Genomic DNA, 24,655 nt, shown 5'->3' with positions numbered 1-24,655 from the left:
GCTGATGGAGGAGAGAGAGGTCCTAAAACAGAGATCTCTCTTCTTAGAGTCTCTTCTACCCCCACTTCACTTAAATATGAATTGTAAACAGGAACATCTCCTCCATGTAGACTCAGACTTTAAGGTCAGAAGGGACCATTATGATCATCTAGTCCAGGGGTCTCAAACATGCAGCCCGTGGGGCTATTTCCTGCGGCCTGCCAAGCGGCCTGCACCCCCCCTGCCTACCTCCAGGCCAGGGGTGGGCAAGCTACAGCGGATTGCCCCCCTCGAGCCCTGCACCGCTCCCTGAAGCAGCTGACATCACGTCCCTGCAGCTGGCGGGGGGAGAGGGCTCTGTGTGTTGCCCTGGTTCCAGGCACACACCCCTTCCCCTTCCCCCCTCCCCCCCGGTCCCATTGGCTGGGAACAGGGAACCACAGCCAATGGGAGCTTTGGGGGAGGTACCTGGAGGAGTGGCAAGCAGCACGCGGAGCCCTGCATCCCTCCTCCCCCAGGGGCCGCAGGGACATGGTTCCAGCTGCTTGTCCCAACTCCTTGCCCCGAGCCCCCTGCCTGAACCCCAACCCCCTGCTGCACACCAACCCCCTGCCCTGAGCCCCCTGCTGCATCCCACACCCCTTCTGCACCCTGAGCCCCCTGCCTAAACCCCAACCCTCTGCCACACCCCACACTCCCTCCTGCACCCCACCTCCCTGCTCTGAGCCCCCTGCTGCACCCTGCACTCCTCCTTCACTCCCTGCCCTGAGCCCCTGCCACACCCCTCTTGTGTCCTCTGTGGGCAGGGAGGGGGCGGAGTTGAGGTGAGGACTTCGGGGAAGGGATTGGAATGGAGGCAGGTAGGGGGTCGGAATGGAGTCAGGGCAGGGGCGGGACTTCATGAAAGAGGTGGAGTGGGGTCAGGGCAGGGGGCAGTGAGGGGCGGGTGTCAGTGATGCGGTCCTCGGGCCAATGAACTAGTCCTCATGTGGCCCTCATGGTCATTTGTGTTTGAGACCCCCTGATCTAGTCTGATCTCCTGCACAACGCAGGCCACAGAATCTCACCCACCCACGCCTGTAGCAAACCCCTAACCTATGTCTGAGCTATTGAAGTCCTCAAATTGTGTTTTAAAGATCTCAAGGTGTAGAGAATCCTCCAGCAAGCAACCTGTGCCCCACGCTGCAGGGGAAGGTGGAAAAACCTCCAGGGCCTCTGGAAATCTGCCCTGGAGGAAAATTCCTTCCCGACCCCAAATATGGCAATCAGTTAAACCCTGAGCATGTGGGCATCCTTACAATTGAAAACGAATTCCAAAAGGTTTAGACCATAATAGGATGTGTTCATTCGCTTTGTTTTTACAGGTATCTGATGTGTAGTCATGCAGAAGACTTGCGTGCAAAAGCAGAATGGGAAGGAAAAGGAACAGCTTCCAGGTCTAAACTTTTGGACAAACTCCAGAGTAAGATATTTAATGTTCAGCATTTAAATAGATTTTTCTAAATACACCCCAAATATTTTTCTAGTACCCTATTAAATAGGATGTAACTTTTTCGAGGAAAGTGATTTTAATTACACTTACTATCAGTGACTGGTGCTTTATGGGGAAGATAATTCTGGTTACTGGGAATGACTTAGTGATTTTTGTGGGTCTTAGGTCTTGTGCCTCTCAATCTTATGCTGCCTCTAGCTGTTTGTAATAACAGCTTTCAGTTCTCAGTGCCTCTGCTATATGTAGAAAGTATATGAATTGTTTTCACTGCCATCTGCTCTGACTGTTAGTTTGCTTCTTCCATGTCACTTGTGATAGGTCAACATGTTGGATGTATTGCAGCTGCCCTTGATATTGACCCAGGGACTGTCTGATCCTAGGGCATGTGGTATCTCATTTCAATTCTATAGGCCTATCCATAATATAATGGTTTTCAGCCTGTGGTCCTCAGGCCTCTGGGGGGGTCCGCAGACTGTCAAAAGATTTCCAAAGGGGTCCGCACTCCCATTTGAAATTTTTGAGGAGTCTGCAAATGAAAAGAGGTTGGAAAGCATGCTGTAATGTGGTGGACTCTACTGCTCCATTAATAGCAGTACTAACATAGTGTTGCCTTTTAATGGGAATTCCTCATAGTGAGCACAAAAGGTGGTCTAGTGGAGTCTCGCAATTGAGGATTTTACTGTTAAAATCAGCATGCAGCAGTCTACTTTGTATAAGTGGAACTTGTGCTGAACAAAAGCAACAGAGCTAAAAAAAGTACAATTCTGTTTGAAAACATCAGTGAATATGAGTTCATCTTTGGGTCCTCAGTTACACAGTTATAAACCAACAAGTTGAGCAGTAGGTTGGATTTCTTTAATTTATAACTCTTTATGGGTTTTTATTCAGTAAAGATAAAATGTGCGTTTGTAATTTTTGTGGGTTTTTTTTTTTTTCTTTAAGCATACTTACCGCCATCGGTGATGCTTCCCCCAAGGCGCTTACAGAATCTACTACGTCAGGCTGTGGAGCTACAACGAGACCGGTGCCTATATCATAATACCAAACTAGATAACAGTCTAGATTCTGTGTCCCTGCTTATAGACCATGTTTGTAGTAGGTAAGAATTCCTTTTTCTACTTTTAAAATTGACAGTGGTATTTTTTTTTAAATATATAACACAATCCACTTACACAATATTGTTCCTTTGAACTGTAGGACAGTTGTTTCAAATTGGAACATGCTGGAGTAGACTGGGAAAAGCCAGGCCCATTTAGTTGACTAACAGTTTGTGCAGACAAACTACAGAACATGTATGAAAATGCTTCTTGATGTCTGGCTACTTCTCCTTGAGGGAATGCAATTTACTGTTTAATGAGACAGGGCTGCCCAGAGGGGGGGCAAGTGGGGCAATTTACCCCAGGCCCTGGGCCCCGCAGGGGCCCCCACAAGAATATAGTATTCTATAGTATTGCAACTTTTTTTTTTATAGAAGGGGCCCCTGAAATTGCTTTGCCCCAGGCCCCCTGAATCCTCTGGGCAGCCCTGTAGTGAGATGGGTGTATGTATCAAGGATTTAGCCTTAATCTAAGTGCACAAACTTGCTGCTACTTGCTATTCTGTCATTGTCTAATGGCTGTCGAATTGTTACTACCCATTCAAACTTCTTGGATGCGTAAGGTAAATCTGCGTTTACTGTTCAAGGTCATATTCCAGATTTAGTCTTTAATTAATGAATGCCGTTACATTTTAGAAGATGAAATTAAATAAAAACACATAATGCATTCTACTCTCTAATTCTTGGTCATAGCTAAAAAATGTGTAATGCAAACTAAGTAAGACAGAACACACAAATACATGTCTTTAACTTTGGCAAAGTTTGTTTTGGAAGAAAACACCCAAATTTCATAACTCTTATATGTAAGTAACATTGGTGTTGCTTAGAAATTTAAAATGTGAAACTTGTGCAGGCACCAGGGAGGAAGTAACTCAGTGCTGATATATCATGCACACAGAGAAACAGTTGCTGTGTTTTGAGTGTTTTTCTTCAGACAACCAAAGCTCCTCAGGGATCTAGCAGAAGTGACATGAATGCAGAGACAAAGCTTGTAGATATTTCTAGAGTATAATTAGGGGTAAGGCCACAAGTTGCCGAACGCTGAAGTAGCACGAAAAAGGGGGATGGTGTTTTATATTTTTGGTGTTTGGAGTAGCAGTTCAGTTCTTTGGCTCATAATGAAGATTTTCTTCATATTAAATGCTTACTATAGTGAGCTACTAACAACTTCTCAGGACTCCCTTGTAATTCTGTTTTTTCTCTAAAAATTGCCAATATCTCCAACCACATGGGATTTTTAGCTTTAGACTATTTGGTATCTATTTTTAAAGTGAAGATTTCCATTTCAGTAGTCTTTTCAATACTTCTATTTAGAATCTAAATGACTATCCTAATACTTATAACTATATGTTCAAGTAATTGTTCTGGCTTTAGACTTTTGTAGTCTTGCGCTTTTAACTGCCACAACACCTTAAATTCCTTTCTTGTGTGGATTTTTGGCCATCTCACTTCATTTCAATTCTAGGGAATAACAAGTGGTTTGAAGGCTTTTTTTTTTTTTTTAAAGTGTGGGTAGGAATTGGGGTCCTTGTACTTCAGAAAGGATTCTTAACATTAGGGCAGTAATAAATTGTGGACCGTATTGATTTTTAATACTTACTGCCAGTCTAGAAGTGTGTTAATGCTGTGTTTGCATCCAGCTAACAAGTGAGATCAATGCAATTGGAACACCCTCCTTTAAGATGTAGTTATATAAAATAATACAATAATATTTGAGGGCCAAATGTAACAAGTCTGGGCTTGTCTAAAGCCCACCCATCATAAATATATGCCCATGTAGGTCAAACTTTTATCTTTCTAATTTTGTATCCTCCACACCCAGACTTGCATACTGGGTGTGTGTGTATATGTATATATCAATTAAACCATAGTCTCATGTACCCCCCTTTCTTCCCCTCCCCCTCCCAAAAGAAGATACTTCAAAACAAAGGCTTCCACTCTGTCCTCAACTCAACCTATTGTACCTACCTATTGCAGGGGTCTGAGATCAGTATGTGGTGCGCCGTACATGCTGCAATGCTTGGGCATAATGAGGTGAGTTAAAGACAGTGGAAGCCAGATTCTGGATTTTGTTTTTAGGCCTTTTTAATTATGTGTAAACAAATTGATAGAATTAAAGTAACAGTAATCTAATAGTTTAAAAAGACAATGAAACTTGAGTAATATTAAAATTGATAGGATAGTCTACTGGTAACTTCCACTTTATTTATTTATTTTATTTTTAATGGGGTTAATCTGTATGGATTTCTGGCAATATTGTAATCAGGCATGCTTATATCTCACGAACAGATACAATGTTGAGCAAAACAGACAGGATTGCTGCTTCTCAGGAGGTGGAATGAGGGAGAGGGTACTCAGAGTGGAGGGTGAAGCTTTTTCACGTTACTGGCCTTGTGATAATGGAGAACTTAATTGGGGGCAGGTGGGGGACCCTTTACCGCATCCTTTTATTTTATAATCAATCCAATTTTAACATCTTCTCCCCCCCCCCCCCAACCCTTTTTTGAGAAGTAGAAAGTGGAGTCTGCATACTTACCTGGTTCTCCTCTTCTGCCGCTTCAGTTTGTGGTTGTAGGATTATGCATAGGAAGATTTATTTAAAAAACACTGAAGGTTTTGGGAGCAAAGTGAACATTGCCTCTTGCAGATATTGGGTTAGCAACACTGTCAATCTTGATGGTGTCTGTTTATTAAACAGTGTTTTCATTGTAAACGCTGGGAACAAATTTACTTTCATGTTAAAGTTAAATTATTATTCCAGTAATTTTAATTTTAGTTCTTTTGGTCTGTTTTTAAAGGATTAAATTTAGAATTCTAAAGTTGTGAAAACACAGTAACTGATGAACCATGTTGTTGACATGGTGGAATAAAGCATAAGGAAACACTAAGGCAGAGGTAGTCAATAGGTAGACTGTGGGCCAAATCCAGATCACCAGAAGCTTTTTGAATGGACCCTGAAATTTTTTTTATTTACTTATTTTAAAAAAAAAACAATTTTCTCTTGAGTCTGGACCTTGATTATATCTTGACCGAGAAATTTGGATCTTGACAAAAAATAGTGTACCCCTGCATTAAGGGTTTGTCTACACTTGAAACGCTACAGTGGCACAGATAGTCCACCTCCCTGAGAGGCAGTAGCTAGGTTGACAGAAGAACTCTTTTGTCTACGCCATATGTTAGGCAAGCTTAACTACATCACTCAAGGTTGTGGATTTTTCACACCCCTAATCAATGTAGCTGGATTGACCTAACTTTTTAGTATGGACCAGGCCTAAAGTTTAAGCACACTATATACTGAGCAGATGAGTAATGAAGGACTTTTGCATAAGCAGAAATGTAGAGAAGTATGGTTGAGCATGAGTACTCAGCTAACTAAACAAAACCTGTTCAAACAACTATCCTTCTTAACCAACATCTTGTCTTGTGACCACCCAAAAATATCAAGTTCTGTTCTGTTCCGCATATTCTGAAAAGAACAGTGGTTGAGTACCTGTTTAATACATACTTTGCTGTATCTGTGAAGTACAACTTACTGAGCTACTTGCTTCATTAGTTGAGAGAGGAAAGTGTCTGTCTTTTCTCTCCTTGTTTCCTTGCATCAGTGTAAGTTACTTGCATGGACTCCTTAAATCCATGTCAGTGACAAGCATCATTTATAGCAGCAGACCAGCCTGTGTACTATGACTTTCATTAAATTGATATTTATATGTTCTTACACTAAATGGCTTTGTGCAAATGGGACAGCAGATTTACAAGTACAGTATTAGAACTGGCAGAGCGGTAGTAAACATTAATAACAAATTATGCTTAAAATAAGTCTTCCTGTAACCACCGTATCTCAAATTCAGTTTACACAGTCCTAAGATCACAAACATCTTGATTGTCTAGAAACAGTTACAGTACTGCTAGTTACAGTAATGTCATTTGAAAATACTGTGTAAACCCCCTCAAAACATATTGGAATTAGGCTGATTTTCTATTTAACCATTCTTAAAAACCACAAAACCATGATTATGGAGGCATGCCTCCAGCTCTTTTCAGTTATAACTAATTGTAAGGGGGGGAAGTAGGGTGGTGTTTCCCTGCCTTATGTTTTTTTTATTTTTTGGGGTCTATTGCTTGGTAGTGCAATACCAAGAGTGTCTTGCTACTTAAAGAAATTACAGAGTATCTTAAAAGGATTTCCACATCTTTGGCATACTAAACAAATGTGTAGTACTTTTTGCAGGATTGGTTTAATTACCTCACTGACTCTTCCTAACACAAATCTTCTTACACTCAATACTGACAAATTCATGACACAAGTGACTGTCCTAAAATAAGTTCTCTTTGTTCAATAATTTTTAGCAATGTTTTATAACCAGTTTTACCTAAATTGTATTAATTATTACAGTAGCTCCCCCAGTCATGGATCAGGACCCTTTTGTGCCAAGCACCGTACAAATACACACACACACACACACACACACACACACACACACACACACACACACACACACACACACACACACACACACACACACACACACACACACACACGATGGCTCCTGCTCCAGTTAACTTGTAAGCTCTGTGGGGCAGAGACTGTCTTGTGTCTGCACGTCTTGCACATTGGCATCTCTAGAAGCTATCGTAACATAAATAACGCACACAATCAGCCAGGTGATTTCAAACACTGTACAACTACTTAGTGCCAATTGGTGAGCTGCAAACATAACTTGAGCTTCTCTCCATTTTTCTGAATGAATTTAATGTTTTGATGGTAGGATCTTCCTTGGCACATAATTTGGGGGCAGGGGGAGGATATTAGCTGCTATTATTGTTCTGTTTTTGTTTGCTCATAAGTGGGACGGTATTTGTATGTAGTTTGCAAAGTAACAAAATACCACAGTGATAAACACTATATAAAAATGTAAATTACAGGAAACTAATGAGAGTTTCATTTCTTGAAAATGATCTTGTAAAAGTTAGTATTTCCATTACTCCTTTTTAGCATGTAATTAATCACGTCTGGGGAGTTGCAAGAAATAGCTAAAGTGAAAAGTCCTGTAAATTGTTAACTTATTAACCTTAACTTTTATTGCACTAATGTCCAGAGGCCCAATCAGATTGGTGCCTGACTGTTCTGTATCCTACAAAACTTTAGGAAGATCCAGTTAGTGTCCAAAGATCTTGTAATTTTAATCTGAAACCCAGTGAGTATAACAAACAATAGGAAGTAATGGGGAGGGAAGTCTGAGGGTAACAGTAAGATCTTGTGAATATAGCCAATCTACAAAGTCACATCTTAATGTTTTTGAGTCCTTTAAGAGGGTATCTTTAATTAAATATTTTTGTTTTTAAATCACCAATACCTAGTGGCCCTCAAACTAGACCGATACTGTCTAGTTAATGTTCATAGGATTGTCTTCAAAGCTCATTGTCTTTTGAAATACATATTAACTGCAGAAATCTTTACTTTTATAATTAGTTTTTACCAGTTGCTTATCAGATTGTTTGTTTGTTTTTTTTTGCTTTGTTTCAGGAAACAGTTCCCATGTTACACACAGCAGATACTTACAGAGCACTGTAATGAAGTATGGTTCTGTAAATTCTCCAATGATGGAACTAAACTAGCAACGGGATCAAAGGACACAACTGTTATTATATGGCAGGTTGATCCAGTAAGTGCTCAGACTTTAACGGGTGTGTGTTTTTTAAAGGTAAAAAAGACCTAAGCTATATGCGTCTCTTCTAAATCATGCAGACTTTTTCTTAAATTTTCATTGTGCTTTTGCCTAAGGCTTTCCTAAAGCTTTTGGTATTATTTCAGTGAAGACCTTTATTTTAAATCCTCTTTACTTTTAATAATTTGAATTATTTTAAATAGAAGTCCTGTTCACCATTTAAACATGCTACCTGATCTTTGAGTGATAAAATGTTCACAGACCATATAGAAATTTCATCAACTATCTGCTAATTGCCATTGTACATACAACTTAAGGAACTTTTCTTGATTCGTGTTCTGTGAAAACCTGGCAAAGTCATTAAGAAAGGATGTACAGTTTTTTTTTCTTCAAGACTAAGTTCTCCTGACGTTTTAAATTGTTACTATATATTGCTTATTTGCCTCTGCTACAAGGAAACGGCCAAATCTCCTTACCCTAGCTATTGGATATCAGTATCTTTCCTGTCTGTATTGTATTTTCTTGTAAATAAAATGCTTGAGCAGTCACTCTGAGATTATTCAGGTCCTAGTGATATGTTGGTATTTCAACTGCATTATGAATTAGATGTAATTATGTTCAGTTACTAATTGAAAACATGTTAGGAAATGTGCCACAAATACATATGCATAATATACTATATGATTGAGATATGTATATACATATCCAATGTGCATGTGTGCACACAATATTCTGGTTTCTTAGCGTTGTAACTCAAACCTTTTGAGAAGATTTTAAAAATTATACTGGGTTATTGTTACTTAAATCCCAGTTATAAATTTGCAAGCTGCTCCTTCTTCCTGCAGCAGGATCTGAGTTGAAGGGAAGCCCTCTCTTCTCTCTTCCCTGCAGATCCTCCTCTTCTCCCCCCCCCCCCCCAAAAAAAAAAATTAGGAAGGGTATACCAGTTGAACTCTTTACTGTTGGGGAACGGTGAGGGATCTTGAAAATAGTTAACAGACGAGTTCTGTGTATACATCCAGCTTGGAAAAACTTACTGCTAAGGATTCTAGAGGCTTGATGCTGGAGATGATTTTTAATTGGAGCCAGACCACTCTATAGTTTATAAATGTCAGGAGACAGTTACAAAAAAATGAATTATTTTCTAACATGGATTGGAAGTTCTAGCTTATTTAGGGAAAGTGATTAAGGGCAGATCTGTGGTACAAAATGGCACCTCAAGTAGTAGCAAATAGTTTCATAGTGAGTCATTAATTATATATTATTTAGTCATACCAAAATAAATGCACTTTAGGTGTTTGAAATTATGCCAAAATGTTAAGCAAGCACTGGTCACTAGAAGAACAAACTAGTGAAACACAGCTTTTCTAATGGCTGCTATTTGGAGAAATTCCAAGAAACTGTATTAAATCTAACAACAATCAGTAGATTTGAAATGCATTCCTCAGTAAAGTTGAAGGAAATGCTCTTGTTACAGGACATATTGAATATGGATTTAAATTGCATTAGGCCGTACTAGTCACTTGGTTTCATAGTTGCCAGGGCATATGGAGTCCATTTATTTCTCTTCCCATCATTTCAAGTAATTGTTGAAAGTTAACAAAATAATTGGCTCAAGAGAGACTGTCAAACTTTGTTCCAAACTTATTCTATTCCCTAGCTATGTGCTGATCCTGAAAATCTGAAGAATGTTCCCCTATATTTTTAATCCTTTTGGGCTCCATCAGTAGTTCAGCAAAGTGTATCCAAACCCTCATATTTCTCCTGAAAATAAACTTATCCCCACCTCCAAAAGTCCAGTGTAATGAAAATGCTGCTGCTGAAATCCTTTCATTCTTGTCACTCCGACTATCCCATGCACATTGAATTCAATCTGGTCTCTTGCATCAGCTTCAGCCTCCTCACCCAGAGGCTCTACAAACTCATCTGCCCCTATATTTTTACTCTCATTTCTTCTTGCTCTTCTTCCACTACTTTCAGTCCTCCTAGACTGCTCACTTAGGTTCTGTCCGGTCAGTTAGTACCTTGACTTAAATGGGACCACTTATGGGGAAAGAGACTCTACTTAAGGTGACAGAATCTGGCCTTTGGTCTTTCTGTTCTGCCTAGCCACTATATCTGAAAGAACTACCTTCTTGTCCACTATGTGTCCTCTCCTTAAAATCCATCCTTAAACTTTCTCATTCTGGGTGTCTTTCCTGCCACATTGTCCTTTTTCCTGAACTACTATTCCATGTCTTTTGTCTTGTCTTGTCTGTCTTAGAATGTGAGCTCTTATAGTAGGAAATGTTGTAACTGTTTGTTTTGTAAGGGGATATATCAGCTTAGTGTTATGAAAAACAATATAACTATGTTGACCCTGTTCAACACTATTTTTGTGGTCTTTCTGGCTTTGAAATGGAAGTAAATGCATACTAATTTTGTAGCTGTGCTGCCACAGTTAGTCACCAGGCACAAAGAAAGAGACTTTAAAATATTTACCAGAAGCCAATACAGAAGCTTGGGGAATGGAGCTGCAGGGGCAGGGCCTTGAGGTGTGTGTTAAATATACAGCTGTTGTAATACCTCCACTATATAATTTCCTTGTTGGAAGGAAGATTAGATCTTTCCCTTTCCTCAGAACTTCCTTGCAGTTGGAGTGGGTGAGTTCTGTCTCATGGAAGAAAGACTGACTGCTATTCTTCAACAAGTCAAGGGCCATAGATCGATCCTCCATTGAACTTTCAGCATTTTAGTAGAAACAGACCTTTCAGTCTCTGGCAGTAACATAGTCTCCACCTCCTAACTAGTCCACCAATTTCTGACTCCACAACTACAGGCAGGTGAAAAACAGACCTCTTCTTGCAAAGTTTATATGAATAACAGAGAATTCTGATTGTCTATTGCAAACTTCTAAAATCTGGAGCAAGTGGATTTCAGAGCTAAAAGACCTAAGATTTTGGAGGACACCGGGAGCAAATAACTGGATATATGGGGGAATCTTTTCTGCCTGAGGTACTGCAGCAGCACATTTTCCCTTGCAGCAACAGGACAGTGAGCGGTAGGGCAGTGAAATATGAAGAAAGGAGAACTTTGCTTTTCTTGCGCGTCCCCCCCCCCCCCCCCCCATCATCGAGTGCATGGGCAGATTTCTGTCCTTTCTGTGACAAAGAGAAGGATTTGGTGCTTGTAGCCTCTTTTGCAAAGGGATTATCTAGGCATCCCTCTCTCAGTGGACACAGAAAGGAGGTGCAGGAGAAATGGCAGATAACTGGCATGCCCTCCCCAGCTGGCAAGGACAGACAGGGTGAAGATGCTGTCAGAAACTGTCCTCAGTCACTGAGGGCCGATGTGTCCACAGAGAGATGGTGGTGTTTGGTGCAGATGGGGAACAGCAAGGTGAAAACAGTGGGGGGGCCCTTAGGACCTGCCCTCAACCATTCATCTATCCATCTTCTGTGTACTTTGAGGGGGTTTTCTGTTGGGCCCATCTCCACTCAAGAATCCAGCTCACCTATTCATCAGGTCTTATCGCAGATCCTCCAAGGTTGGAGACTGCTCATCTCCAGGGTACGGATTGAGTCAATTCAATTTTATTAAATCACATATGACGTATGTCTTTTGCAAATATGAAAAGGAAAAACAAACTCCGTGTAAAACACAACATCCATATAATGCATTAAAATGTCAATCAGAACGTAATATTATCCCTATTCTTCAACATAATGTGTAAAGGGCAAAAACTGCCACTGATTTAATTACTAGTGATTGAGAGAATACTAAAAACATTACCTCTTTTGTATAAAGTCTTTATTACCATCTCATAAGGCAAAATCTAACACACTCAAAAGCTGGGAAATTCTACAATCCATAAAAGGACATAGGTCTTCTAATGTTCCATATTTATATGGGCAAAAACGAAGAGGTGAAGGAACTTTCCATAGCAGCCTTTAAGGACAGCAATTTCCATGGTTTGGAATCTTAACTGAGTATTTGATTTACATAAATGAGGTTTTGCTAACTCATTCAAATATGGTTCAAAAACATGGGCAGTCTTCAAAACAGAAGACCAAAAAGCAAACTTAAAATCCTGAACCATAGCCAGATCTTCATGTTGGATAGTATCTGTCACTCTGAATAGTTGACTTAAGTTGATTAAAAAATATTGATAGGTTTTTCTATTATTTACTTAACTTAGCTATAATAAATTGGAGAGTCTTCTGCCATGGACATAAGGAGTACCTAGGTTGTTCCTCCATCTCCTGAAGGTAAGGACACAGGGCAAGCTATACTCTGGAAGTACCTCCTGGGCTCTCTGACGAGTGATCTCATGAAACCTTCCTGCCTGTGCCAGCCCAAGCACCCCTCAGCTTCTTTCACTGGGGGTACTGCCTCTCTCTCTCTCTCTGTCAGGGGACAGTTGAATTCTCTCCAAGATCCCAAGTGAAAAAGAGCTGCCTTGAATAAGGCTAAAATAAAACAGGGAGGGATTGTTGGAGAACTCTCACTAGGTCTCAAAATGAATTCCTGAGTTCCTATATATATATCCCAAGGAGTCCAAAGGGCCCCAAGCAAAAGGGGAGACATTGCCTGTCCCCTTACCAAGAGGATGTGCAAAAAATGGATGAAACAAGCTGTACTCCTTTCTGTGATGGAGAGGAAATGAAGCCAGAGGAGTTGAAGGTAAGATTCAAGGCCCTGATGGCTAAAAAGAAAAGTACCAAGACGCATGTAACTCACCCCTGACATCTTAGGTGTAAGTTTTCTGAGACATTGCAAAGGGTGTGGCAGGGTGTTTTGTTTTGATAGTGGTGCAGTTGTTGAAGTCCATCTGGTTATAGCAGGAAAACCTCAAGAGGTCTTGAAGAGAGAGTCTATTCAGTTTAATCTATTATTAGTCTAATCTTCAGTGAAAGTTTGTTCCACTTGAGCTGGATCCCCTCAGCTTTAACTTTAGATAGTGGTACTCAGCTATTTTGTTATCTACGTTATCCCAGAGGAGTGCAGATCTCTTGGCAGTTTGTAGATGGAGATGTGGTTTCTAATGCATCTGGGACCTGATTCTTGGCAATTCATTATCAGCCCTTCAGAGGGAAGCAAATCTCTTGTTCTTATGAGGCAATAGACTCCTCTTCTCTATGAAAAATCTTAATAGAGAAGGGACTGGCAAAGTAAGCCGAGACCTGACTTCAGGAATGGAGCCTTCACCCCTGCGTTTGAGTGCGACAACTTTTTGGACTACCAGCCATGAGCTTCTTCACATCCAGGAGCCACAGCAAAGTCATATTCTTGTCCAGGAGAAGATACTTGAAGGTTGCTACCATGAAGACACTATCCAATTGAAAACCCACATGCGGCTCTAACCATTCCTACTGCTCTCAGTGTAGTCGGGTCCATCTGGAGATGAAAAATGAGAGCCCACATTCTTACTGGGTAGGGAGACTTATTATAAAATAACAGCATGATAGAAACCTGTCCCCTTTCTACACCGCAAAAGGACTGTATTGTAGCAATGCTTCACCATGATCTAGTCGTCTTGATCCTGGTTGCCTGGCATTTAAAATAAATTAATTGGGGGGAGTTTTTGGTTGTGGGTTGTTCTGACTATTATAGTTACTCTGAGGATATCTTTCCCTGAATGTCAGCTTCAAATACCTTCCAATTTGGCAAAGAGACTGGAACAGAGACTGATTATTACAATTCCACAAGTAGTAGAAATCCTCCAAGAAGGCTCAGCTTTGGGAATCATGATGATAAAGTTTCTGTATTATTTTGCATCCTTTGGTTAAGAAACTGCCCAAACAACAAAAACACCTCAGTGCACCTGGACGTCCAGCAATTTCTTAGAACAGCCTTGTTGACCAGGCATTTCTGTGGAAATGAACCTTGTTTTAATGCCCTTATGCAAAAAAGCCTTTCAAGTGACCGTATGGCTGTTAACCAATGCATTGACTAAATTCTACAAAGTAGTTCTTAAACTTCAGTGGGTACAGTCTTAGGAGGGAGTTCTGCGCACTTCATTGCAGACAAATTTTTGTGAGAGGGAATCTGTGTATTTCAGAATCTTTGTTCCCTTTCTAAAAGATCTTACACTGCTCAAAAATTCTGTTGTAGGATTTGTGGACCTTGTTTCACCAAAGAATAGGAAAACTCATCTGTCTGAACGCTGCTGCTTTTCTTTTTTTGTGTCAAGTGGCAGGGCCTGTACACCTAGCCCGACGGTGCAAACTAAGGGATATGTGAAGGAGTTTATATACTTAAATTTTAAAAATTGTGTAAACTCATTTCCTGAAGTAGGCATACGTTTTAAATTAAAGAATCTAAAAATCTTAACCTAAACTGGAGAGCAACTTCAGAGGAAGGAGTTTAGGCTGCTGCCAGTGTCTGAGATCTGTCTGTCTCATGCAGTAAGCATTGGGCCTTCTGCATACAGGATCTATGGACCTTGCTATATAAGGAAATTTTCAGGTAAGCACAAATAAATAATCCTAATCTATCTCCTTTTCTAGCCTTTTTTCAGGTTCCATAAATACTTCCAGTGCCTGTCTTTGCACTTTTCCTTGTTTTCCCAAGGGGTGGGTAGGTAATGAGTCTCTAATCAGTTTCACTGCTGCAGTTTGGACCCTTATGGGCAGCAGGGAAAATGACAAGAATAGTCTTGCTTTCATTCTGAGTGCTTGGGAAAAATGTGAAAATGGCAGAACGGTCTCTTCTGCCCATAAGATTCTGATCTGGAGCAGTGAAAATGACTAAACTAATCACATTTCCTCAGCTTTGGCTAGCAGCAATGAACAGTGACAAAAGGAACTGGATCTGTGCGCAGGCTCAGTACTGCATTGGTTAAAGTTCAGAAGTTAACGTTTACACTCTTCACTTGCCGGGGTGATTTAGTGGAGTTAATTTTTTTTTTCTTTAATCCTTGAGGAGACTTTTCAGTATGGGAAAAGACAGAAGCCACAAAGGATAGTAGGCAAGTAGGAAATGTTTTCAAATAATGGAGAGTAAAAATACCTAATCAATACTCCCCTAATTGAACAGTTGTTAATAATCTGATCACTATACGCTGTATCTTTAATATGACTCGGGACAGATTCATGAGGCTTGTGACTACAGTTGGGCCAATACTCAACTAGAAGATTTCAGGGTTTGGATCAAGCCAGCAACTGGCAAGATGTTTAATAGCATAAACACCACCTTAATATTTCAAATAGTTGATAAATACCTTACGACTTCGCTCTAATGAGCTGTCCTGCCATTAAATTGCTAAACACTATCTTGCATTTTACAATCGACTACCATTTTAAAGTGGTTCAGTAGGCAAAAGGAATGCCTCATGCATTAACTAAACTGTTAGTATTAATGACTAAATACAATTTAAAACAAAGGCAGGTCTTCACAACTGGCTGACAGTCCTGTAACATTTTATATCACTTTAATAAGGGAGGCTCTTACATTCCTACAACTACAAAGAACTGGAGGAAAATATTCTTATTATGGGCAATTGAATATTTTATTTTGAAACTAGCAGTTGGAAGTGTAGTAGCTGACTAGGCCCCAGGAGCCAGGAACTCTGAAATTCTAATCCTAATTCTGTCACGTTCACTGCCTGACCCAAGGCACATCACCTAACTTCTGTCTTATTTAATCATCTTGTAAAACTTGGTTAACAATACTTGTCTACTTCACAAGGGTGTAAAGACTGGTTCCACTGTGTAAAGTTCCTACAGTGCTTTGAAGATGAAATATTGCATAATTGCTAGGTATCCTGCATAATCTAAAGTATGGGCCGTATTATTTTTGCACAGAACTCTGTCAATGAGTTCCATAACAAAACAAAGGAAGAAAAAAACATCCGCAGAATACCTACTAGTGCTTCTCTCTGTATGTTGGGAATTTTGGAAAGGCTTTTTTGTGTATATATGGATCTACTCTATAGAGTAGTAGCTGCTCACTTACAAATAGAGATTAAGATTCTCTAAAGATAATGTTTTGTTTTAAAAAAATAATGGCCAAATCATACAGGCCTGAATTGGGTAGAAATCCTATAAAAACTCAAGACTATAAAATTTGGCTCAGGTTGTCTTGACAGTAGCTCAAATTATGCCAAATATTGATTAGTCTTTTTAGCATATATGTATTTGTTTTACTTAGGATACGCACCAGCTAAAATTGCTTAAAACATTAGAAGGCCATGCATATGGTGTTTCTTACATTGCTTGGAGTCCAGATGACAACTATCTTGTTGCATGTGGCCCAGATGACTGCTCTGAGCTGTGGCTCTGGAATGTACAAGTAAGCAATCCAATATTAATATAAAATTTCATGTTTAACTGTAGCAGTTGGCTTTATTATGCATTGGAACTGTTCGGTAATGATGAAATCACTTCAGTAAGCTTGTTTCTAGATAGGTGAACATGGAAACATTACAGTTTTTTTTATTTTACTAAAAAGGTTGCTAATAAAACCAAATCTAGGTAGAATATAAAGTTTTGTGTATAAAATGTGAACAGAACTGAAACTAACTTGTCAGTGAGTCTACTCTTCATGGATCTTCTGTCCTTTGAACTCTGGAATATAAAGAGGTGGCTGGAATGTTTCCATTCCAAGTGATCATCCATGCCAGAGAGAAGTTACTGGTTTTTGAAAAGTCTGGATGATGCACTTCCAGAGGATTTCTTTGAGGATTTATAAGGAGTGAATTCCTTTAGTGCGTGGTTTTTAAAAACATCACAACTTATCTTTATAATGTTCAAGTGACATTTATGGGGTTTATCGGCGAGGTGAGGAAGTAGCTGGGAACCCAAGTGCTGTGTTTTCTTTAATTTGTGATCCAAGTGGCCAGTGTGGTGGAGTCTGACCCATCCACATAGTGCTGAGACGCTTGTGGGTGTGATCTAAGAGCATTTGGTCCTGTCTCTTTGTTCAGTGGGTGAGACAGTCGAGGGCGTATACATCTACCCCGATATAACGTGGTCCTCAGGAGCCAAAAAATCTCACCCTGTTATATGTGAGATCGCGTTGTATCGGGGTAGGGAGAGGAACCGCTCCCCGCCCCAGCTCACCTCTGTTCTGCCTCCTCCCTGAGCGTGCTGCTGCCACTCCACTTCTCCCTCCCTTCCAGGCTTGCCGCACCAATCAGCTATTTGGCCTGGCAAGCGGGGGGGGGGGGGGGGAGTGGAGCAGTGGCGGCGCGCTCAGGGGACGAGGTGAACATGAGTTGGCGCGGGGAGCGGTTCCTTTGAGTGCGCCCCCCCCCCCTTTTACTTGCTGCAGTTCCACCTCCTCCCACGAGTGCGCTGCAGCTCCACTTCTCCCCCCTCCCTCCCAGGCTTGCTGTGCCAATCAGCTGTTTGGTGCAGCAAGCCTGGGAGGGAGGGGGGAGAAGTGGAGCTGAGCAGCATGCTCGTGGGGGGAGAAGGAGGTGGCGGAGTGGAGATGAGCTGGGACAGGAAGTGGTTCCTCTGCATGCCCCCCCCCCCCCCTTACTAGCTGCGGCCCCGCTGCCTCAGCTCGCCTCCGCCTCCTCCCACAAGCGCAGCAGCTCCGCCTCTCCTTCCTCCCTCCCTCCAATGCTTGCAGTGCCAAACAGATGATTTGTGCGGCAAGCCTGGGAGGGAGGGGGGAGAAGCAGAGCTGTGGCACACTCGTGGGAGGAAGTGAAATGGATGTGAGCTGGGGCGGGGGGGGGCCCAGGGAGGGCCTCTGCAAGTAACAGGGGCGCAGAGGAACCGCTTGCAGTAACACGAATTCGGCTGTAATGAGCTAAAGCAGCCCCGTCCCCCGGAGCACTGCTTTACCACATTATATCCGAATTCGCGTTATATAGGACCACATTATATTGGGGTAGAGGTGTAATTTACTTTTTGGCTTTAGAAGTAGCATGTGGCCCATACAGACTGTATCTGGCCTAAAGGACACGTTCAGATTGTGAAGAATCAAAGGTGTCATTTAAAATAAAAAGGGTGTTAGCACCTATAGCTGCAGAGATCACATTTGAAAAGTTAACAGTGTAAACCAGTAATCATTATGTCTGAGTCTGCAGACACCTCTGAGTCACTGTTTCAGGCTAAACTCTGTTCCTTATTAATCTCCATTGGAATGTCAACTCTTAATGCCAACAAAGACCTTTCAGTATCAAGGTTACATATTCCATTGCTGATCATTTTAGGAGATGGGAGTGAAGCCCTTGAGAGAATAGGGAGTTGTTGCAGGGAAGGAAGTACATAGGGAAGAACAGAAGAGAGGCTTGGAGAAACAAAAGGCAGAAGTAGTGGGAGCAGAGTCACTACATAAAAGCTCACTCTGGTCAAACCTCCCGGTGATACCAGTGGGAGATCAATGAGGATTGAGGAGAGTATGAAGTTCAGAATTTTGTGGATTTATATCTCAGACCATAATGAAACATGGCATTTGGCCCTTTCAAATGAGTGATACTCCTACTTTACAATCCATGGAAAAAGGCCATCCTAGCATGGAGAGTTTAAGGTACAATATCCAGAGCGTGGTTAACTATAAGCTATTGTAAGGAAGACAAGGCCATAGCAGAGAAGCTAAACGAACTCTTCTGCAGTGAAAACCTATGCAAAGATGTGAGAGAGAATCCCACCCCATAACCATTATTTTTAGTTGACAGATCTGAGGAACTGTCACAGATTAAGGAGTCAGAGGAGATTTTGGAACAGATTGATAAATTAAAATCAGCAGGAGCAGATGGTATTTACCCAAGAGTTCCGAAGGAACTCAAATATGAAATTGCAGAACTATTAATTGTGGTATGTAACTTGTCCCTTAAATCAGCCTCTGTACCAAATGACTGGAGGATAGCTAATGTAATGCCAATTTTTAAGAGGTGATCCTGGCAACTACAGGCCAGTAAGCCTAACTTCAGTACCAGACAAGGTGATTGAAACTATGGTAAAGAACAGAATTATCAGAAACAGCAATAAACATGATGTGTTGGGCATGAATCAACACGGCTTTTGTAAAGAGAAATCATGCCTCACAAATCTTTAAAAATTCTTTGGGGTGGTCAACAAACATGTGGACAATGGTGATCTAGTGAATATAGAGTACTTTCAGAAAGCCTTTGACAAGATCCCACACCAAAGGCTCTTAAGCAAAGTAAGTAGTCATGGGAAAAGAGAGAAGGTCCTCTCATGGGATCAGTCCTCTCATGGATACATATAAAATGATGGGGTCAAAATTAGCTGTTACCACTCAAGAAAAAGATCTTGGAGTCACTGTGGATAGTTCTCTGAAAACATCGTCTCAGTGTGCAGCAGTAGTCAACCTAATAGAATGTTAGGAACCATTAGGAAAGGCATAAATAATAAGACAGTAAATAACATAATTCCAATATATAAATGGTACGCCCACGCCTTGAATATTGTTTGCAGTTCTGGTCCCTCTCAAAAAAAATATATTGGAAAAGGTACAGAAAAGGGCAACAAAATAATTAGGGGTATAGAACAGCTTCCACACAAGAAACTAAAATGACTGGGACTGTTCAACTTGGAAAAGAGACGACTAATGTGAGGCTATGATAGAGGTCTATAACATAACGAATGATGTGGAGAAAGTGAATAAGAGGTCTTTCACATAACACAAGAACCCAGGATCACCCAGTTAAATTAATAGGCAGCAGGTTTAAAACTAACATAAGGAAGTACTTCTTTGCACTATGCCTGGTCAACTTGTGGAACTAGTTGCCAGGGGATGTTGAAGGGCAAAAGCGTAACTGGGTTTTAAAAAAAAAATTAGATAAGTTAATGCACGATAGGTCCATCAATGGTTATTAGCTAAGGTGGTCAGGGATCCAACCCCACATTCTGTGTGTCCCTAACCCTCTGACTGCCATAAGCTGGAAGTGGACAACGAGATGGATCACTTAATAATTGCCCTATTCTGTTCACTCCCTCTGAAGTATCTGGCCCCGGCTGCTGTTGGAAGACAGGATACTGGGATAGATAAATCACTGGTTTGACCCATTATCACCATTCTTACGTTCTTAAGATTTTTGGTACTCTGCTTTGTAGTGTAAAAAAAAAATTACTATCTCTGCATTCTTTTGGTTTCCTTTTTTCTTCAGTCCTTTTTTTTTAATTTTTCTGTGCCTGTTATTTATCTTTTCCCTTCCTTCATTGATCTTTCACTTTCTCCTTCCTTGATATCTCTTCTTTCCTTTCTTCTTCCCTCCAAATCCATTAAATACACCCACTGCCTGTCCTGGCTTCAGATCTGAAGTGGAAGCAAAAAAGTTCTGAGGCTGAGCTCATTGCAACTGCTCGAGTGAGAACACGGCTGACAGTTTTTCCCATGCTGAAAGAAAATTAGAATGACCCCAGCTCCACCTCCTCATTGCTTCCTAGAAGGCTTTCATAGTGTGCAACTTTCTTTACCTTTTTATTCAATTAATGCAGTGAAATGTCCATAATTAGAAATACTAGGTTAAGTTTTCATACACATCTGTTAATTATGTGTCTGTAGGAGTGGGGAACACTGGATTTTTGTAGTGGTTGATTTTCTTTGTTTCCTCCCCAGACTGGGGAGCTGAGGACAAAGATGAGTCAATCTCATGAAGATAGTTTAACCAGTGTGGCTTGGAATCCAGATGGGAAACGCTTTGTAACAGGAGGGCAGCGTGGACAGTTCTATCAGTGTGTAAGTTCTACCTGTGTGTTCATGTCCCCTCAGAACACTTACTTCATTGCAGCTGAAAACAGTAGAATGCACTTAAGAGTAAAAACTAGGGCTATCAATTAATCACAGTTAATGCCTGCGATTAACTGAAGACAAAATTAATACATGTTCATTGCGTACCTCTGGGCAGGGAGGTAGCCCCGAGTGCTGTGGAATGGGGGCTGGAGCCCTGAGCCTGTATTTGAATATATAGAAAATATTTTAAAATAAGTGGTATTCTGTTGTTTGTTAGTGCAATTAAAAATGATTAACCGTGATTTTTTTATTTTATTTAAACGCTTGACCACTCTAGTAAAAACAGGTGTAACATGGTTAATAGGTCTATTTTTTCCATATGTTGAAGCAGCAAAGAATCCTGTGGCACCTTATAGACTAACAGATGTTTTGCTGCTTCTACAGAACCAGACTAACACGGCTACCCCTCTGATACTTGATTCCATATGTTGAGGTAGTCACTAGAGTACATGTAATGAAAAATAATGTAACTTGTTATAAATTTAGTTGCCCGTGGAATCTTTTGGCCCTCCTACTTTTGGAGGTAGAGTAGCATGTATACTAATGCCCTGACAGGGCTTTTTCATTCTTTGGTACCAAAGCAGGTGTATTGCTGAAACAAACATCAATATGATGGGTCAGTTTAGTCGATGAGCAACTTCTTTAGCATTCTCTGAGTTTGGTTCACAGGAATCATTGACTAGTGAACACTTTAGGCCAAGGAAACTAGCTTTCCATAGAATTCATCTGGACTATTTACATTTCTAGCATGCAAAGCTATAATTTAACTATTTACATTAAAAAAGGGAGGGAGGAATCAGTCCTATGGATATGCTGTGGACCATCCATTTGGGGTTCTGGTTTCTTGCCGTCTGGATCATTGTGTTGGGAATACTGTGATGGTGCTGGAAGAGTTGAGGTCTTTGAATAACTGGCTGACTTGAGCCAGGAGTTTAGATTCCAACCATGTCAAACAAGGGATTCTCCTGACTCTGTGTTGGTTTGAGGGTGGAGATGGAAGGCGATGCCAAAAAATACACTAATTCTCATGATCACCAACATTTTATCTGATACGGGACAAGAGAAATCTTCTCTCTTCATTCTTTTAGTCGTTACAATTAAAAGCGCTCATCAAAATTCCTTACAAATCTAACTTAAAAGAACACCTTGGTTATATTTCCTTCCTAAACAGGATCTAGATGGTAATCTCCTTGACTCCTGGGAAGGGGTGAGAGTGCAATGCCTCTGGTGTTTGAGCGACGGGAAGACTGTTCTGGCATCGGACACGCACCAGCGAATTCGGGGTTATAACTTTGAGGACCTTACAGACAGGAACATGTAACTACCTTTTTCTTACAAATTCTTAATTCTCATAAATCTAGTCTGATTCCCCTGTTGAGAAAACTGTAGTTCTGATACATTACACAGACTGTCTATCTACATCGTATAGTTTATCTGTGGACCCAGCAAATACTGAAATAGAACCAGATTACTTAAACTCAGTTCTGATTGTAATCCCCTTTCAAATACAATACCCATGGCCCACTTAGTTATAAATATGAGTGGAAGTATTGCAAATGAAAATTTTTGTGCTTTCTTGGTGTTACTTTTTTTTTTTTTTTTAATGTCCAAACAGTAGTGCTCCTAACATTATGGTGTCTTTCCTGTGATTTCAGAGTACAAGAAGATCATCCTATTATGTCATTTACTATTTCAAAAAATGGCAGATTAGCTTTGTTAAATGTAGCAACTCAGGTAAGTTGATAGATAAAAATACAAGTAAGACTTTTTCTTAACACTACCAATTTTATTTTTTTAGAAAATCTAAGGGAATTTGGGATCTGTAATGGTATTAAACCAGGGGTAGGCAACCTATGGCACGTGCGCCAAAGGCGGCACGCGAGCTGATTTTCAGTGGCACTCTCACTGCCCAGGTCCTGGCCACCGGTCCGGGGGACTCTGCATTTAAATTTAAATGAAGCTTCTTAAACATTTTACAAACCTTATTTACTTTACATACAACAATAGTTGAATTATATAGTATAGACTTACAGAAAGAGACCTTTTAAAAACGTTAAAATGTATTACTGGCACGTGAAACCTTAAATTAGAGTGAATAAATGAAGACTCGGCACAGCACTTCTGAAAGGTTGCCGACTCCTGTATAAAACAATAAACAAAGCAGTATTCCACACAACATAGTTGACAGTATGTACAGATATACAAATAAATAAATGTAGGATTCTCCAAAAGGGAAGATATCATTTTTTAAAAAAGGCTTCACAAAAGTAGTATGAAGAGAAATATTTTGACTGCAAATTACAAAATATCTGCTGTTAGATATAAACACTTCATTTTATATGTTTGGCTTCCCAACGTTGCAGCAATATTCTAGAGTTATCATCCCTGGAATATTGGTGTTCCACGTAACTTTTCTTTATGGACTTCAGAATTTAAGTGTATTGGAAACCACGAAGTAGAGAATTGGGTGCTGGAATAGGAGACAGGACAAGAGTTTAAGCCATTGTTCTAGTGCATGAGATCCATTCAATTTCACATTATAGTCTAGTTTTATTGCCTAAGCTGGTTGACATGCCAAAAATAAACAAATGATAAAAGTGGAATACTTTGAGGGTAGGTGCTGGCTATTGTTTTACAATAAAAATAACCTCCGGCATGCTCTTTGCCCCCCCAGGGAGTTCACTTATGGGACTTGCAAGACAGAGTTTTAGTGAGAAAGTATCAAGGTGTTACACAAGGGTTTTACACAATTCACTCGTGTTTTGGAGGCCATAACGAAGACTTCATCGCTAGTGGCAGTGAAGGTAACATCGGCTTTAAAGACTTCAGATGTCAGTTGATGTACATTTCAAGCACACAGTGTGTATAAAAGGGGATGATGCAATGTATTTTTAATTAATGTTAATGCTATTACCAGCAACTATCATCTATAAAAGGAAGTTATTGTCCACAGAAGTAAACAAAGGTGTGTCTCAGTGCTCCTGAAGTTATATATTGTAAGGAACAGTCCTGCTCTGGTAGAAAGGATAGCCTATATGCTCTAGATCTTTTCCATGTCTCTCCTATAATGGGTTTATAGCACTGAGTAAGCTTTAACTATGTGTAGATATGTGGGGGGTTTTGAGAGGCATGACAAATTAGCAGTTGTGCTTTTGGCCAAAATAGTTCTGTAGTGAGTAATTTATGTTAATTTGATTAGTAGTTTTTCAAAAGCAGGTGTGGTCAGATGACTTTAATCCCAGGAGAGTAGTCATCTCAACTCAAGTGGAATTAATTATAGTGGGAGGAAAAACAAAATCACAAATCCAGCAGTTGATGACATGGCAACTCTAGCATGGGTTGGTTTATTTTTGTCACTTAAGAGTTGTTTTTTCCATAATTAGTCTGTGGTGAGAATATAATTTAGTTATTGAGCCTGTCCCAAACTGCTTTCATGTGAGGGGCTTAGCTCCTTCAACTCCCATTGCGATCAATGGGACGTACGATGCTGAGCCCTGCTCAGGCCAAGTATTTGTAGTGCACTAAGGTAAACTGAGTAACCACTGTTTTGTACTCAGTAGCTCACAGTGAAGTCTCTTTGGAAAGAGGAGGTGTGGACTAGGACACACTTTCATACTCTTTTGGAGAGTGCAGAAAGGTCTTTAAATTTTAAACCAAGTTTCTCCTCTGCCCTTACCTAGTGGAAGATACCAGCTGAAAGATAGTACCTCTAATGCAGTGTCATCAGCT

General features: G+C 40.5%; 1 protein-coding gene across 3 annotated transcripts in view; it reads left to right on the top strand.

The window, feature by feature from the left end:
* WDR26 (WD repeat domain 26) overlaps nucleotides 1-24,655 on the top strand; it is a 46,480-nt gene that overhangs the window by 12,958 nt on the left and 8,867 nt on the right. Inside the window, exons 5-13 of one of the 3 annotated variants that reach the window (XM_039529597.1) lie at nucleotides 1,344-1,441; nucleotides 2,414-2,570; nucleotides 4,545-4,601; nucleotides 8,092-8,230; nucleotides 16,364-16,504; nucleotides 20,753-20,872; nucleotides 22,098-22,243; nucleotides 22,582-22,660; nucleotides 23,601-23,730. In XM_039529597.1, the coding sequence (XP_039385531.1) occupies nucleotides 1,344-1,441; nucleotides 2,414-2,570; nucleotides 4,545-4,601; nucleotides 8,092-8,230; nucleotides 16,364-16,504; nucleotides 20,753-20,872; nucleotides 22,098-22,243; nucleotides 22,582-22,660; nucleotides 23,601-23,730 (1,067 nt within the window). Of the gene's footprint in view, nucleotides 1-1,343; nucleotides 1,442-2,413; nucleotides 2,571-4,478; nucleotides 4,602-8,091; nucleotides 8,231-16,363; nucleotides 16,505-20,752; nucleotides 20,873-22,097; nucleotides 22,244-22,581; nucleotides 22,661-23,600; nucleotides 23,731-24,655 lie in introns of all 3 variants that reach the window. The other 2 variants (XM_039529596.1, XM_039529598.1) reach the window with 2 other exon arrangements.

The sequence above is a fragment of the Mauremys reevesii genome, linkage group 3 (genome assembly GCF_016161935.1).
Source record: "Mauremys reevesii isolate NIE-2019 linkage group 3, ASM1616193v1, whole genome shotgun sequence".
Taxonomy (NCBI): Eukaryota; Metazoa; Chordata; order Testudines; family Geoemydidae; genus Mauremys; species Mauremys reevesii.
The sequence above is the reverse complement of the archived record's forward strand: the minus strand, read 5'-3'. Positions and strand labels throughout refer to the sequence as shown.